We start from the raw sequence: 15,540 nt of genomic DNA on the forward strand, positions 1-15,540 counted from the left end.
TGGTCTCGATTTTTGGTAAAATCCATCTAGAACACTCCAGGAAGGAAATTTGCTGTGTTTACCTGGTCTGGCCTACATGTGACTCCAGACCCACACCAATTTGCTTGACTCTCAATTGCCCTGTGGACAATTAAGGATGGGTCATTTACGTTGGCTGAGCCATTAATGCCCGGATCCTGTGAATGAATAGAAAAAAAAGGACCAGGATATACCTAAGGACAGAACAGTAATTGGAGCATGTGAGAGAGGTAGTGTGCCTTAGTGGACAATACCATGAGATGGTGTGAACCTCCAAACATTCAATCATTTCAGGAAAAGACACCAACAGATAACAGTCCTGGTACATCTAAGTACCAGAGGTTAAAGTGAATGAGAAAAATAAACTGATACCTGAAATGTATCAACAACTAGAAGGAATCCACCTCCTTCAGAATGTCTTACCTACTTTCTGTTGTGTAAACAATTGCACATATTATGAATGTTTTCATTGCAGAAATCTCTGATGTATGGGGAAGGGATGCTGCATATTTGTGTAAGCTTTTTTGCCTGTCACTTTAAGAGTCCAATCATGTGACAACAATGACATCATTGATCATTTTGGATGGGAAACAGTGTAGTTTAATGTTGCTGTCTAGAAAGTAAACATCTCCTTCAGAAAGCTTTTACTGTTAAACATATCCATCTTCTGGTTCTTAGAATGCAACAGTTCTCTTTCTGGCTGAATGACACATGACCTGTGAAAATAGAAGTGGAGGGCAACTCCAAATTGTTGAAAAAGACCATTTCGTGGCGTCTTCCCTGCCACTAGTATTTTCCCATGGGTCCTCCACCTCATCAAAACACAACATATTAAAACCTGACAGTTTCCCAAGGAGTGGGTGGGGGACGGGGCTTGGGGTGGGGTCTCCAGGTTGACCAACCCTTAGCCAGGAAGCCACCCTTGTGACAATACCTTACTCTCACCAACGTCTCGTCAGAGATGCCTGCCTTCATCAAATGTAGTCCTCTTGCTGGGGTGTGCTTGACAGAAACAATGCCTCCAACCTCACTTATGAGAGAAAAGGTGGAGCACTGGACAGAAAATATCTGATCGAAAGTACCTGCATTTCAAATTTCCTCTCACAATCTCTGTTCTTTTGCACATACAATAAATGCCTTCTTCATTCACTCACTAAATTTATTTTCAACTCTACTCACTGTCACAGTCGACAAGGTCAGCATTTAAGCTTAAATGCCTGATCATCCATCAGAAAGTATTATTTTTCTCCTACCAGCTCCTTTCGTTGGACATAGTTCCTGCCCTATTTTTGCACCTATCTTATTTAATTTTGTTGAAGGAAAATGCAGCTGTGTAAAGTTAGAAATGAAATTCAAACTTTAGACAAGACATGATTTTGTGTTTTATGGTTTTACTTTTTGAAAATGAAAACACTGTTGACTAAAGACTACTATTTTTTGGCAATGCACAACAGAGAACTTCCCTTCTTACTTACAACACAATCGACAAACAATTTCATTGATTTCCCTTAAGTTCTCATTCCATTCTCTGCAACCCAGTCCAAAGGCATTCTGAGTTTCTGAGGGATTATTTCTATTCCTTTCTTTTTCTCACATGTCACATTTTACCCCAGCACTGTCGTTCACAGTGAGGGATTTTCCTGGAAATGTCTCCTCTAGCACAAATCTGCACAAATTTGCTCTTTTTTGCTCCAAACACAAGCTCTGACCTGTATTCCTGTGAGGCATATTACAGAGATATACTACTCTCCCTTTCCAAAACCATGGCAGACTAATATTGTCTGTAGTATTCAGTGGTGTTGTACTAAAGCATATGACCCAAGCTAACAATGGTCTCCTCTGTACCTAACCCCTCTCAAACCCAATCCAATGTGATTCCCATGGGCCTTACATCTTTTAGAAAAACTGAAGAATTATTCTTTAATTCCAACTGTACCTTACCCTGGAATCAAATGGACAGTTTAAAGTTCAACTGTTTATAATGTAACATTTTAACACCTTTCTCAGACTTTGGAGAATAGTGTTCAAACTCCAAAAACTGCTACCATGGTTCCACATTACACTTGCTTCCCAACAAAACCGGTGGGATCTTCCTTTTCTTATTAACGGTCCCATCACCCAGGCCCGTTGTTTGATTTCAGAACAAGTCATATGATTTGCTTCATTTTCCCTTAAAGACACAGTCCCAAAACATCACCATCTTATAAAACTGTATACTTGTAAAGCCCTGTATTCAAGAAGAGAAATATTTTGTGCCTGGTTATAACTTGGATTACAGTCAGTGTGAAAAGTCTATCACTTTTCTGAGGAAGTATTGTGTATTTATTATTTGTGTTATTAGACAATGATGACTTTAATTGTGTTAAGGAAATCTGATCTCAACTCTTTCTCTGAGTGTTCACTTGTCGGATCAGGCCCTATCTCATCAAATGTTCCTTGTAATCTTCTTTGAGTAGATTAAGGAAGCATATGTCATTAGGATGTATGGATATCAAGTTCCCAAAACAAGGGGTAGGATTGCTACACCTTGGGGTTATGCTATTAAAATAGCTTTTGACAATAGGGACACACCACTAAATGTAAGACTGCTAAAGGAATTGGCTTGCACTGCCGTATTGAACAGAAAATGTAAGACAAAATATTAAACTTGCAACAACACAAAACCAATAAGTTACAGTTGAAGCCACAATGCATGTGAAAGCAGGATATTCTTTATTGTGTATCTTTGAAAATCTCAATAGAATCATCATATGAGAACGACGAACATTTGGAAAGAAAATTGAAGGAAATTTTATTTCAGTCCAATTAACCTACTGGACTTTGTTACACTGCTAATCCAGCCACTGTGTCATAGTAGGTCATTCATGGCATTGATAGAATGAATTACAGTGCACATTGTAATTCAACAAATAATGATCAGTTCCTTTATACACATATTAAATATGAGTCACAGTCAAAATTATGACAGGGAAAGTGAGGGACTCTAAGGCAGACAAATCCAGAACATGAAAAGGATAAAAAGAGGAGAAATGTCCCTTAGTATTTTAGATCTTCTGCAATTTATTGCCAGTAACATTGAGCAGTGAACTGTAGAACTGGGGTCCAGATACCTTCAGCAAGTTATCTCGATCACAAATGCCATTGACATGTTGATGTAATAGTTGATAGGATGGAACAGAAGACTTTGTTTTTTTTCTATTAACAAAGGATTACAATCTAAAGGTGCACACAAATCAGAGTTTTAAGAGCTGATAAGTGTTACTTAACATAAAGTAATCTTGATCAGAGCTGCTGAATATCGTAGAAAGGATGATGGCATTAAAGTGGAAAGATCCATTATCCCGTGAGAGTAAATGAACTCAAATAAGAGCCTTTACCTTTCTAAAGTTAAATATTTGTTGGTGTAAAAAGCCCCTCGGATTCATAGCTCTCACAATATTCTGTTACTGATAGCATATTATTGAGGCTGTGGACTGTCTGATTAATGCAGATGCAATGATCATCAGTGTTATTATTACAGCACTAATGATCTATTGCTGATAATCCTGATAATCGCATTTCATAATGGGGCACATCTAAATTCTGAGAATCACAGAGAATTGTATAAACTGCTCAAAGGCTCAAATAAGTTATGTTATTATTTTTTCAATGTTATTATTTTAAATGAAGATCTCCTGAATAAACTAATTCAGCGATGACAATTTAAGGTAGCCAAATTTATCATATTTTATTAAGAAGTCATTTTGGTGGCTGATCTGTCTGAATGCACTAATTAAATGTATTACTGCTCTGCAGATCAATCTGCTGGTCTGAATCCAGGCTCTGAAGTGTGACCTTTCAAATTTGGCCCTTATCAATCACTGGAGCAAAGAGGAGGATTAAAAAGAGTGGAATTTATTCTCCCAATCCTGCAACAGGGAAGTCATGAAACTCAGCTTTCTTTACATACAGGCAAGAATGAAATTATTAATAAGTCTGCTGTACTTTTCCACCAGATGTATAAAACTAAATTAAATGCATTTTGATTTTTGAGGGAATTACTTAACGAGTTTTCTGTGAAAACATAACAGATGTGGAGCTGTGGATGGCAAATAGATGATGTAGTAAAGATCAATATTGGAATTAGATACACATGAAGTATGAATTTATGTCTGCAAATAATACTTTCTATTTACATTCATAAATCAGGTATCCCATGAAGTAAGTGTTATGACAAATACCATTTTCTGAATCTTCAGGTTGTATCCAAACTTTATCACCTACTTTCAATTTTACAATTGTAGCCACAGTTGACATTTCAGAATATGAAGAATATGACTGGTAATTTTGATAAATGGTCTGACCATTTACCACAATTGAAACAAGGGCACCTCTTCTATTCACTTCTAAGTGAGCATAAAAGGCATATACACCACTATATGGGCAAACAAAAGTGCTTGTGATAAGGTTAAAAGCACCTTGTTCATTATACAGAACTTCTCGGAATTCAGTTGGTTGCCCAGATGTTGTACTGCCAGCACCCAACTTGACTGCAAAGGCACATGGCCTCCACACAAAGAAGGTTCCTGGAGGGCCTTGTGGTCCTGGGTCACCTACTTCACCTTTCATTCCTGTTTCTCCTCGGTTTCCTTGAGGTCCTGGCGCTCCAGTTGCTCCAGTGTCACCGTCCATTCCTCTTTGCCCATTGATTCCATTCCTGCCATTTTCACCTGGTGTTCCTGCTGCTCCAGGGTAACCTGGTCGGCCTCTTGCTCCTGGAGTCCCAGGAACACCTCTAGGACCTGGCTGTCCATTCTTTCCAGGGCGTCCTGGACGTCCCATCATTCCTGGATGTCCAGCCTCACCTGGTTCACCTTTTGGCCCCATTCTTCCACGGTCACCTGGTTCTCCTTTTGGCCCTGGATAGAATTTTGGCATTGCTATAAAAGAAATATGCAGAGTTTAGTTTACTACTGATGCTTATCATTTGATAAAGCAATCTATGCTCTTTCACAAAATTTGAGTGCAACATTCAGACTCTTGATAGGGAAAACTGACATATTGTTGTGTAATTGAGCAGATGTCAGTGTAGGAATCAACATGAAGTAGGAAGTCCCTCAAGATGACATTATGTCATTGGAAGAAAGTTAGGTGTTGAGCAGTGAACATGAAATTTGCAAGATATCATAGCTTGTTTGATGTTACATTTGGGGAGAGAATCTGAATGAACCATGAAATTGAACACACATCTCGTGGCCACTGCCCAGCTGAGAAAAAAAAAGATTATATTTCCACTTGTTGCTAGATTTCTTTAAAATCCTGAAATAAATTACAGGTTAAAATATGTCACACCCTCCCTCCCCCGCAAAATAAAAACATTCTTATGCAATGAACTCTGAGTGTACTGCTTATCCATTGGGTGTTTCCATACAGCTCATCTTCACTTCAAGTGGTGGGATTTTGAAACCTTGACTTTGTTGTGACGTCACATTGAGTTGCAGCAATATTTTTCTTGCTGTTTTCTGCAGGTTTTGTTTTATCAAAGGTATCTATACTCAGATGATTACTATCTTCACAGGTGTCATCCTCAATGTAGTCATTCCAAAGAATCCTCTAATGATTCCCTGAATTCAGAGAATGAAAATGTGATGATTGTGTGTGTGTGTGTGTGTGTGTATATGTGTGCACGCCTGCGCATGTGCGTGTTTGTGTGCATTTGTAGGTGGGGGTGGGTGCTCAAGAGTCCTACTGACTGGTGTAGACAGGGTTTTAAAAAAGAAGCAACATGTATGTGGATAGCAGATTAAACACCGAAAACCCTTCCTGGCTAATAAAGTGCTTCTGAAGAGTAGGTACTGTAGCATTTTAGGTAAAATAGTGAGCAATTCCTGCACAGCAAGGTACCACAAGCAGTAATAGAGAGATGACGAATTACACTGTTTTTCAAATATTGGTTGGGGAATGAATTAGTCAGAGCAACAGGAGTGATTTCCCATTCTTTTTCAAATAGTGATATAGCAATATTGACTCTCACCTAAATGGGTAAACAGCCCTTTACTTTCATATCTCATTTGAAAGACTGCCTTTTGCAATGCATTGCTGCTTCAGAGTTGTTCTGAGAGCAGATCTGGAGAAGGAATGCAGTCCTACACATTGCTGTGTGCTTGTTCTAGTGTCACGGGGGAGCAGGTCTGCCAACCTTTCTGAGTCCAACAATTCAATTTCCGGTTTTTGGCACTTGGTAATTTGCAGAATTGGAGAGAGCTGTACGTGCTAGCAAGGGAGCAACTCAATCTACCCCAGCCTGGTACTCCGGAGTTCTGAAGTCAAAGAAATAGCTCTTTTTTTAACTGAGGTGGCTAAGGAAGTAAAAGGCATGGAGCTGGTTTCCTAGAGTTATTTTGGAGAGAGCCAGCTGTGCTATTGATCAGTAAACTTGCCTTTGGATTTGGGAAGTCCATTCTCTGTTGTTCTTCTGCAGTAGATTCTGGTGGTTCTACTTGCGCTATGATATCTTGTGAATTTCCAAACACTCTCACGTACCTATGTGTGTGCTGGAGCTTTCACAATATATATTCACCGCTATTTTGTGTAGATTCTCAAAGGACTATATGGCAATCTTCTGAAGAAGTGTAACTTAGTTTACGGACATCTGAAATATGCAATTCCTTTGATCCTGATGTACTTTTGTCACTAGCTCTCTCTCCTACTTGTTGCTTTCCATCTGTCACCATCTTCACTGGCTCCTCACTAGTGTTTGGTGCTTAACCAAGCTTGTGCATGTTCTCTCCAGTGTGAATGTGACACTTTTTATGATATACGGATATTGACGGTTCTTTGTAATATTTTTGTGAGGTCAGACTGGCTGGGTTTCTCCAACATTCACAGATTTTATTTCAGATTTCCAGCATCTGACATACTTGGATTTTTTGATGTAAGTATGCCTTTTAATCGTTTTATCAAAACTCTCCATCGAAAAGACAAGCAAAGAGATACTTTAAGTACTTGGATGTAACACAAGGAAAACAAGAATGGCCAACCTGCTTTCAATCTGATGTGAAGGAATAAGAATAATTTACATGAAGTCAAAAATCACATAACACCAGGTTATAGTCCAACAGGTTTATTTGGTAGCATTAGCTTTTGGAGCACTGCTCCTTCATCAGGTAGATGTTCAATCACCCGATGAGGGAACAGCTCTCCGAAAGCTAGTGTTTCCAAATTAACCTGTTGGACTATAACATGGTGTTGCGTGATTTTTAACTTGGTACACCCCTGTCCAACACCAGCACCTTCAAATCATTACTTGAAGTCAGTGTGAGGCAAAGGAATGTTATTCAACTTCCCTCTCTGGCACTTTACCAATTTGTACTTGTAACATGGCCATATTAGTTAGGAGGTGAAAGATGTGATGGACAAATAATGAAGAAAGACTGAGAATTTTAGGGCTTCAGGGCATAGAAATTACACGGGCTTGTAATAGCATAATTTGCTTCTGCTTGTTAAGGTGGAGCATATTTAAATACGTGGGAAAATGAATTAGGTAAAGAAATGGTTTAGATTACTTACAGTGTGGAAACAGGTCCTTCGGCCCAACAAGTCCACACCGACCCGAAACCCACCCATTCCCCTACATTTGCCCCTTACCTAACACTATAGGCAATTTAGCATGGCCAATTCACCTGACCTGCACATCTTTGGATTGTGGGAGGAAACCCACACAGACATGGTGGGAACTCCACACAGTAGGTCACCTGAGGTGGGAATTGAACCTGGGTCTCTGGCGCTGTGAGGCAGCAGTGCTAACCACTGTGCCACCATGCCACCTGTTTATGCAGAGCTTAGGATATGGAATTCTCAAAATGTTATGTAGCATTGCCAATGACTATGTCAATAGGGAGTTAGGTGGCTAATTGAAAGATGGATGAAACATCTAGACAAAACAGAAACTCTCACAATAGTTGTGTAAACTGCACCCTGCACTCCACCCTCCTCTTCCATCTGCATTACTAATCAAAATTTTCAAATAGATCTAAAATGAAAATCCACTCCAATATGTTAGTTTCCAAATGCACTTTACTTCACTGCATCCTCTCACAGCCTAGGAATTTCTGTGTTCACTGTTAGACTAACATAGATTTAATGGAATAAATCATCTGTATGAAACTCTCCATGATTTCTTCTGTTACTGTGATAAGATATAATTAATGGGACAATCTATCAATGAAAATGTTAAACACCCACTGGTCCATTAATATACTTACGTAAACATAGTGGGATAGAGCTCCAGAAACCTCTGGCAGTACAGAAAACAACATTTGATCCCAGAAGGGCATATCCTTTCTTGCAAGTGAAAATGACCTTTCTCTGGTATATCTTGCAGGTTCCATGTGTAACTACAGGTATTTTGCCACAATGGCGATCTGAAATCAAAAGTATATTAAGGGACAGGAAATTAAACATTTATACAATGAATATGAAATCTATATCTCCTGTTATTATGATTAATGTGCTCTGTATCTTCCACATGTGAATATTAAACTCCCTCATGTCTGTTATTGCAATTATTAAATTGTCTGTATCTCCGACTCCTGTGAATTCTAAACAAATAAGATTTTTTTACATTTTCTCGCTCTTCTCTGTGGCTTTCATGAGTCATTGTGTAAATACTCTTTTTGTTCTTTGAAGATCAGCTGGACCCAACAAGGTTAGTCAAACATAACTAAAGATTAAATAAGTAAATGTTCCAGAATCTATAAAACTGCTGTAGTTCGTGGGAAATGATTCTGAGTTTATATTGTTCGCTCCTGGACCCCATTATAGAGCAAACTAACAGCTAAATTTGTGCTTAGAACCCTGAAATTTGCCTGATTGTAATGAGTAAAAATGTCACTCTCTTGAAGCAGTTAGTAACTGAAAAGCCATTTTATGCAACTTTAGCAGGATTGTCAGTTTGCAGCCCAGAAGTCATTTTGTCACTTTACTTAATACTGCTCACTCCAACATGCTTTGTATAGCCTTGGGTGGAGACATAGGGTCACACATTTAGATAGGTATTATATTAAAGTTGTTTCCATCTCAGTGGAATTTAATAAGTACCAATTTTTGGCCTACTGCTCTACATTGTACCCTATTTCCCATTGTATTTTCTCTGAATGCAGCTAAAGTATGTTTTGACTCACAGTGACGTTTTTGAAGACCATCAACTTCATCCACGCCCTCAATATTTTGGATTTCAGAGCTGGTGGAATAAAGAAGGAAGCAGATGAACTGACCTAATAAAGGGAATACCACTGAACAAGAACTCTTTATAAGCAAGGTTATTCTGCAGTGCTTCAATGCAGTCCACCATTTGGTATCCTTCATAGACTTGATGAGCCAAATATTCTCCTGTCCCATTAATAATCAATGATCTAACAGCTATGAATGTTTCCATACTTCAAATCTTCCAACAAAGCCATTTACTTACCCATTTAAGTCCTTAAACTAAATATTCTAACTCTCCTCATTGTAACGTCCCACTATGTTTAATGTATCCACTATTTTGTCTGTATTCTTTGCTTTGCAGACTGTATCCATCATTCATTGCTTCCTGACAGCAAGTTCATTTACAACAAGTCAGAAGCAGGCCAGCACTGTTTAGAAAATAGCATGACTGGGGAGCTTTCTGCAAAGTCACATTAACAGTTAGCTATCAATCTATAATATATTAAAGATAGCAGGTTGGTCACAAAACTCTATAGTTGTTGCAATAAATCTTTTTAAGGCATATTATTGATAAGTTTACTACCAAAACACATTAATTGTGCTACTTCAATCCTTGTTCAGTTTGTCTCTACCTACATTAATGACTTTTTCTTTGCCCTTAGTTGTTTTAACAGGTTTAGATTTCTTGGCCATGGTGATCTCACTTTCATGAATATCTAACCTTTCTGCATGCTGGTTCTCTACGAGGAAGTTCTGAGGGTTCTTTGTTCCTTTCTCATATGAAGGCCCAACCAATCTGCATTCACTACCTGACTAACCCTGTTCTCAGATCGAACAACTTTCCCTTTTAATCCACTCACATCTTGTATTTAAAAGATGTCCCTTTGGGTACCCATATAGGTCCTAGCTAAGCTTGTTGCATTGTGAGATATGTGGAATATACTTTGTTTCAGTCTTTGAGGCACCATTCCTCACCTCTTTTTGTGCTACAACAATGGCTATATCAGTGCTATTGTTGTGAACTGGGAAACAAATTCCCAGTCGAGGGTCCCATTTAGTATTTGTGTAGGTAAGCCATACACACACCATCTCTGACCAGAATTATTAATTGGGTTGAACAGGAAAGGTAGCAGGGTCTCTACCCTCCCACCCATTAAATGCCACCCTTACCTCCGATCTGCTGCAAGGGAATGCAGTTATTAAATTTCACCCATTGTATCCTGTAAATTCTCCTCTTAATTTTTCCAATTTTGCAATCTCTATTGCATCCGTTCTAATTATGCAATTTTCTATTCGTGTGTTTCTGATATCTCTTTCTTTTATTTTCAACTGAAAAGCCCCCTTCATACTTTTCACACTCCAACATGATACTGACATCCAACATATCTTCCTCTCCTCCCCCTTTCTGCATTCCAAAGTGACCATTCTCTTGGCTACACCCTGATCAACTCCTCACTCATACCCAATACTCTGGCCCCTTCCCATGATTCATTTCTTGCAACAGCAGATGTACCATCTCATGTTTAGACTCCTCTCTTATCACTGTCCTAGCCCAAAAACAGACCATTGAGGTGAAGCAGTGATTTATATGTTCCTGTCAGATTACTATACTATGTTCCTGTTCACAATGCAAACTGCACTACATAGGGGAGGCCAAAATAGACTTTGTGACTGTTTTGCAGAAGACCTCTGTTCAACGCGCCAGCTTGGCCCTGAGCTTCTCGCCACTTGTGTTAGAAATTCTTTTCTGTTCTTGGCCTGTTGCATTGTTTCAATGAAGTTCAACATCAGCTTGAAGATCAATGTTTTACTTTAAATGAAATATTTTACAGCCTTCCAAACTTCACATTGAGTTCAACAATTTTAGACTGTAACCTCTTCTCCATCTTGTTTCATATTGTTTACCAGTTTTGGTCTTACTCTCTTGCTCAGTCTGCCGGAATTCATCTCTCACCCCTCCTTGAGACACATTTTGTGTTTCTTTATTTGTTCCATACATTGCCTTTGGCCTTACACCATCATCATCTCCTTCAATCTCTCCGGCCTTTCACCTTTTACAAACCTCCTCTTTTTGTCATTTCTCATTCCTTTCACTCGCCCAGAACTTGTTATATTGCTAACCTTCACAATTCTGCTGAAAAGTCGTTAACTTGAAACATTTAGCAGAATCTTTTGTCTATCCCTTGGAGAGTTTGATGGCAGTGGGGGGAGTGGATGATCATTTAATTGGGTGGGAGGGTGTCAAGTGGTGACCCCACCACCTAAGCACTTCTGTCAGAATAAAGTCTGGACCAGGAAGGTCTATGAACAGTCTTCCTTCCCTGCTATTAATTGCGACCCTTAAGTCAGCAATTCATGACTTGACAACCATTCAATCTCATTTGAGGTAGTTGCCATGCCTTTCTCTTGTGTCCTTGTCCGCTGACCCCTCCTCTTCGCTATTCCATTTCTTTTCCAATCCCATGCCTTTCCATATTTTCCTTTTATCTTTCCTTTCTTTCTCCCATTTCCTTCTCCCATTACCCCTCAACCCGAGGTGCCACTCTCATCTATTCCAATCCTCTTCCATTCCCTTTTCACTTCGTCTGTGTTCTTTCCTTTTTGTCTGACCTCATCCAGATCCAATTAGTAACTGTATTTGGCTGATCTCAATACTGTGCTTAATCTTTACATCTTACTTGCAACACATTAAGAAATTATCCAGTTGTTTGCCTGAAACAAAACTAGCTGTGTTACAGAACAAAATGTAAGAATGTGTAGAATTGGTGCTGCAGTTGTGATGGGTAATTTCACCAATACAGAAAAAATGCAAGATGTGGATGTTCTCTTTTTGTTCGCAAAGAACTGGGACTTGTGCGTAATCAGATGCTGCTTGTGTGTAGTGCATGTTAGTGAACCACACTTAAGTATAGTCGAACTAAACAGATTTACACACATTGACCCTCTTTTTAAATAAACAGAAACATTTTAAAAGCTATTACAAGTCAATTCCTTTTTTGAAATCATGTTCAACTATCAGTGTAATCTTGACCACTATATTTAAGATGTTTAGTTCAATGAAAGTGTAAGACTGATGCTGTTTAAAATTATTTGTTGATTTAATCTATTTTACGACCCTACTAAATACTATCAGTTGCAATTTTTCTCTAACAAAATTCCAATGAAATGCAACAATAAAACTGGAAAGGGTCTTGAAGATACTTTCTGCCTGCAGATTTCAGCATCTGAGCCAAGTATTTACTCTACGTTTAAAATAAGCAATCACGTGTCTGTAATCCTTAATCCTAGTAAAAGGAATTCTTTCTTCCTCGACCAATGATCATTTTCTGCCTCATTCCTGTTCTAGTTGGCCCCTTACCCACTAATTACATTTTTCAATCTTAAGCAATGACTTCCATATTAAGTGAACAAGATCTTTCATAACTCTGCTTTTTTTGCTGTAGATTCCATTGTTAGATAACATCCAGTAAGATAGTACGATCCTACTCATGCATTTATTCTTCTTATTCAATATTCCTAAGTCCTTACAGCTTCCAGATATATCCATTTTTCTCCTTTTCACTCATTACCTGAGTGTAGCTACCTCACCAGTCTTTAATCAGAAATGACCTAAATTTAATTCCGTGGGAAATTGCATTAATTGAATGGAATAAAGTCAACATTGTCTTCTGGACCGTGGAGCTGCTCTCTCATTGGAGAGAGACTGATGGTTATTTAACTTGAGGGTCATATATCACAGAAAATTGCTAATTAGTATATAGTCCTGACCCTATGAAACAACCAATTTGAATTATTACCCTTTACACTTCTTACTTTCTGTTTTCTGGTTAACACACCACCTATAAGCTATTTGTCTTCAATATTTTCATGATCTTTCCACATAGTATCTTAACAAAATTGATTAGAATTTCATGCCTAATCTTCACATGTTTTTCACTTTTGGAATAATAATGAATAAAACTGGGAATTTCCATTATTCATTTACGACTGCGGTTACAGGGCTGTTAAACATATCCAATGACTCAAGCATTTATAATCATTGAAAGAATAAAACAAGGATGAAAATTAGCTGTAGTACAGCTGAGACACATATGTTTTTGCCCAAAACTAATTAGTTTCATAAATGGAACAGTGAGACTCAATTCACTACCAACTTAATTTTGTATACCGAAATGTCTCTCTGCATTGAGCATAAGGTATCACAGAGCTACAAGGCAAATGGACCTTATCTATGATGGGCTTATATCTATTTTCTGCCAAGTGGTATCAATTTAGCTGAACCTCAAAATGAGGTATCTGTGTACTATCTAAGGTTGCTTCATGTTTAGACTTAATATAAATCATAATATTGAAATGCAGGAGAATCTCAACTACAATGAATTAAATCTACTTCACAGAATTGCATAGTGCAATTAGTTTGTTCCAAATTGTGTTTGTGGATCAACTGGTGACTCATTGCTATTTTCTTATGTGCAATTGGATGTGGGTACTAAATGTTGGACCTAGCAGATGCCTTATCCTATGAAAGAATAAAAGTAAAGATTTTGTTTTGTCTAATACCATGTTCCAGAGAAAAGCTTCCCATGGCACAAGAATGATCATAACCTGTCACTGATTGGCCACTCCATAGTCATTGGTGTAGTTAACTACTTAATAATTAATGTGGGCAGTAGAAATAACACTCTGGGACTTTACAACCAGGTTTCCAGTCCCAACCTTAACATGTGATGGACCCAGTTGACATTAGGAGATGAGTCCCACTGTCCTCTGGTTAACATGCTAGAGGGAGATTCATATGGCTTCAAGGTGTCCAAGGTGATCAAAATTCCTCTATATTTGAATGTTCATGATTGGAATATTCTAGTTTTCTATTTTGTATATTACAGTTCCATCCTGGACTAATGTTGTTACTGAAAATGCCAATATTTACTGACAACCCAATAGAGAGCAGAGTTATTGCGATGGATACCTACTCGGCACCAGAGAGGTAGTCTCTTTCCACTAGACCAATGGGATCCGGTGCAGCAATATCTGCCACGGCAGCTCCAGAATCTAAAAATACAATTGAGGTAGAATTCATATTAGTGACATAATGTTATTATCCTTATCAACAATTTACTGGCTGTTTAGAATTGTAACCTTGAATGTAGACTCCAGCTGACTGGGCAGCCAAAGGAAAGTACATTCACATTCTGAGTTTCTGGCCTCAAACATATGACTCAATTTAACCTATGCAGGCAACTCAGGTGTCTGAAAAGCAACACTGATAATTTATTATGGATAAACACCAAATAAAACTATATCATAATCTGGCTCCAGTCTAGCTATGTTTCAACATAGTGAAATAAAATCTCCACAAAAAGCAGCAGGCACAATTTCGTACTCTGTATGTAAAGACAGTGATCCCAGATAGCAAGGCAAAATAAGTAAGAAAGCTATTTTCCATCAATACCAAGCTCTGACTCTGCAGAGCCTCAATCTTGCTATAAACTCTGGTTGGAATTCTCCTACTTTCTATTGTTCAAATCTCGGATTCTCATTTTGCACTGTCTCATATCTTTATCTTTCACTCCAGTCCCTCAGTGCTCTCTGAGCAGTCGCTCCATTCCCAGCATTTGCAGATGTGGGAAGTCAAAAATAGCTTGTCCTACTCTGTAAGATTACTGAAGTAATTGGAGCTTCTTACCTGCAGAAACCCCATAAATCTGAGGGAGGAGAAGCCCAGCGAGGCACAGCAACCACATGGGCACCATTCTGAAAGAAACACATTCCGCATTTGAGTCAGGACTGGCAGGTCAGAGATAGACGCAGAAATAACAAAAATGAAACATACCTTTAGAATGGAAATAAGTAAATGATTGAAGACTAACTAATATGGTCAAACACTAAAGACTAAATATTTCTTGAAATCTACTGTTTTATGCAAGAATGGTCCTTACCCTAACTTATTAAATTAATCCCAATTTTGAAAATGAAGCTCTGTGTTTTCAGATTCATATCAAAGCTCTTACTCCCTTAATCCAATCCTGAAATTATATCTGCTCTTTCAATATTCTTATTTGGATGGCATGAACGCTTGGCTCCCTTATTCTAGTCTCTACATAACAGGGGCCTGCTGGTTGCCAGCAAGTGACCTACACATCCCCCAGACTGGGAGGCAGACTGTCACTCACCTCAGGCTTTCAGAATCTCTCTGAACATGTTTCAGATTCTCAGCCTTTTAAATAACATAGCCCCTCCCATTAATTGCATATTTCAGTTCCTTTCTGGCTTGTCACTATACCCGGTGAGTTATATGGGTTTGTACAATGCCAGGCACCGCACAGAATCAATCAT

The 15,540-nt window shown here is 38.5% G+C and overlaps 1 protein-coding gene across 1 annotated transcript; it reads right to left on the minus strand.

Annotated features, from left to right (window-relative positions):
- Positions 1–4,185: 4,185 nt before the first annotated feature.
- On the minus strand, positions 4,186–14,957 carry LOC132830256 (collagen alpha-1(X) chain-like). Its single transcript, XM_060847801.1, has 4 exons — positions 14,891–14,957; positions 14,178–14,256; positions 9,180–9,238; positions 4,186–4,937 (listed from the first exon to the last, which is right to left on the minus strand). The coding sequence occupies exons 1-4, from the start codon at positions 14,955–14,957 to the stop codon at positions 4,186–4,188; spliced, it is 957 nt and encodes a 318-aa protein (XP_060703784.1).
- Positions 14,958–15,540: the final 583 nt, after the last annotated feature.

This window comes from Hemiscyllium ocellatum, chromosome 31 (genome assembly GCF_020745735.1).
Source record: "Hemiscyllium ocellatum isolate sHemOce1 chromosome 31, sHemOce1.pat.X.cur, whole genome shotgun sequence".
Classification (NCBI taxonomy): domain Eukaryota; kingdom Metazoa; phylum Chordata; class Chondrichthyes; order Orectolobiformes; family Hemiscylliidae; genus Hemiscyllium; species Hemiscyllium ocellatum.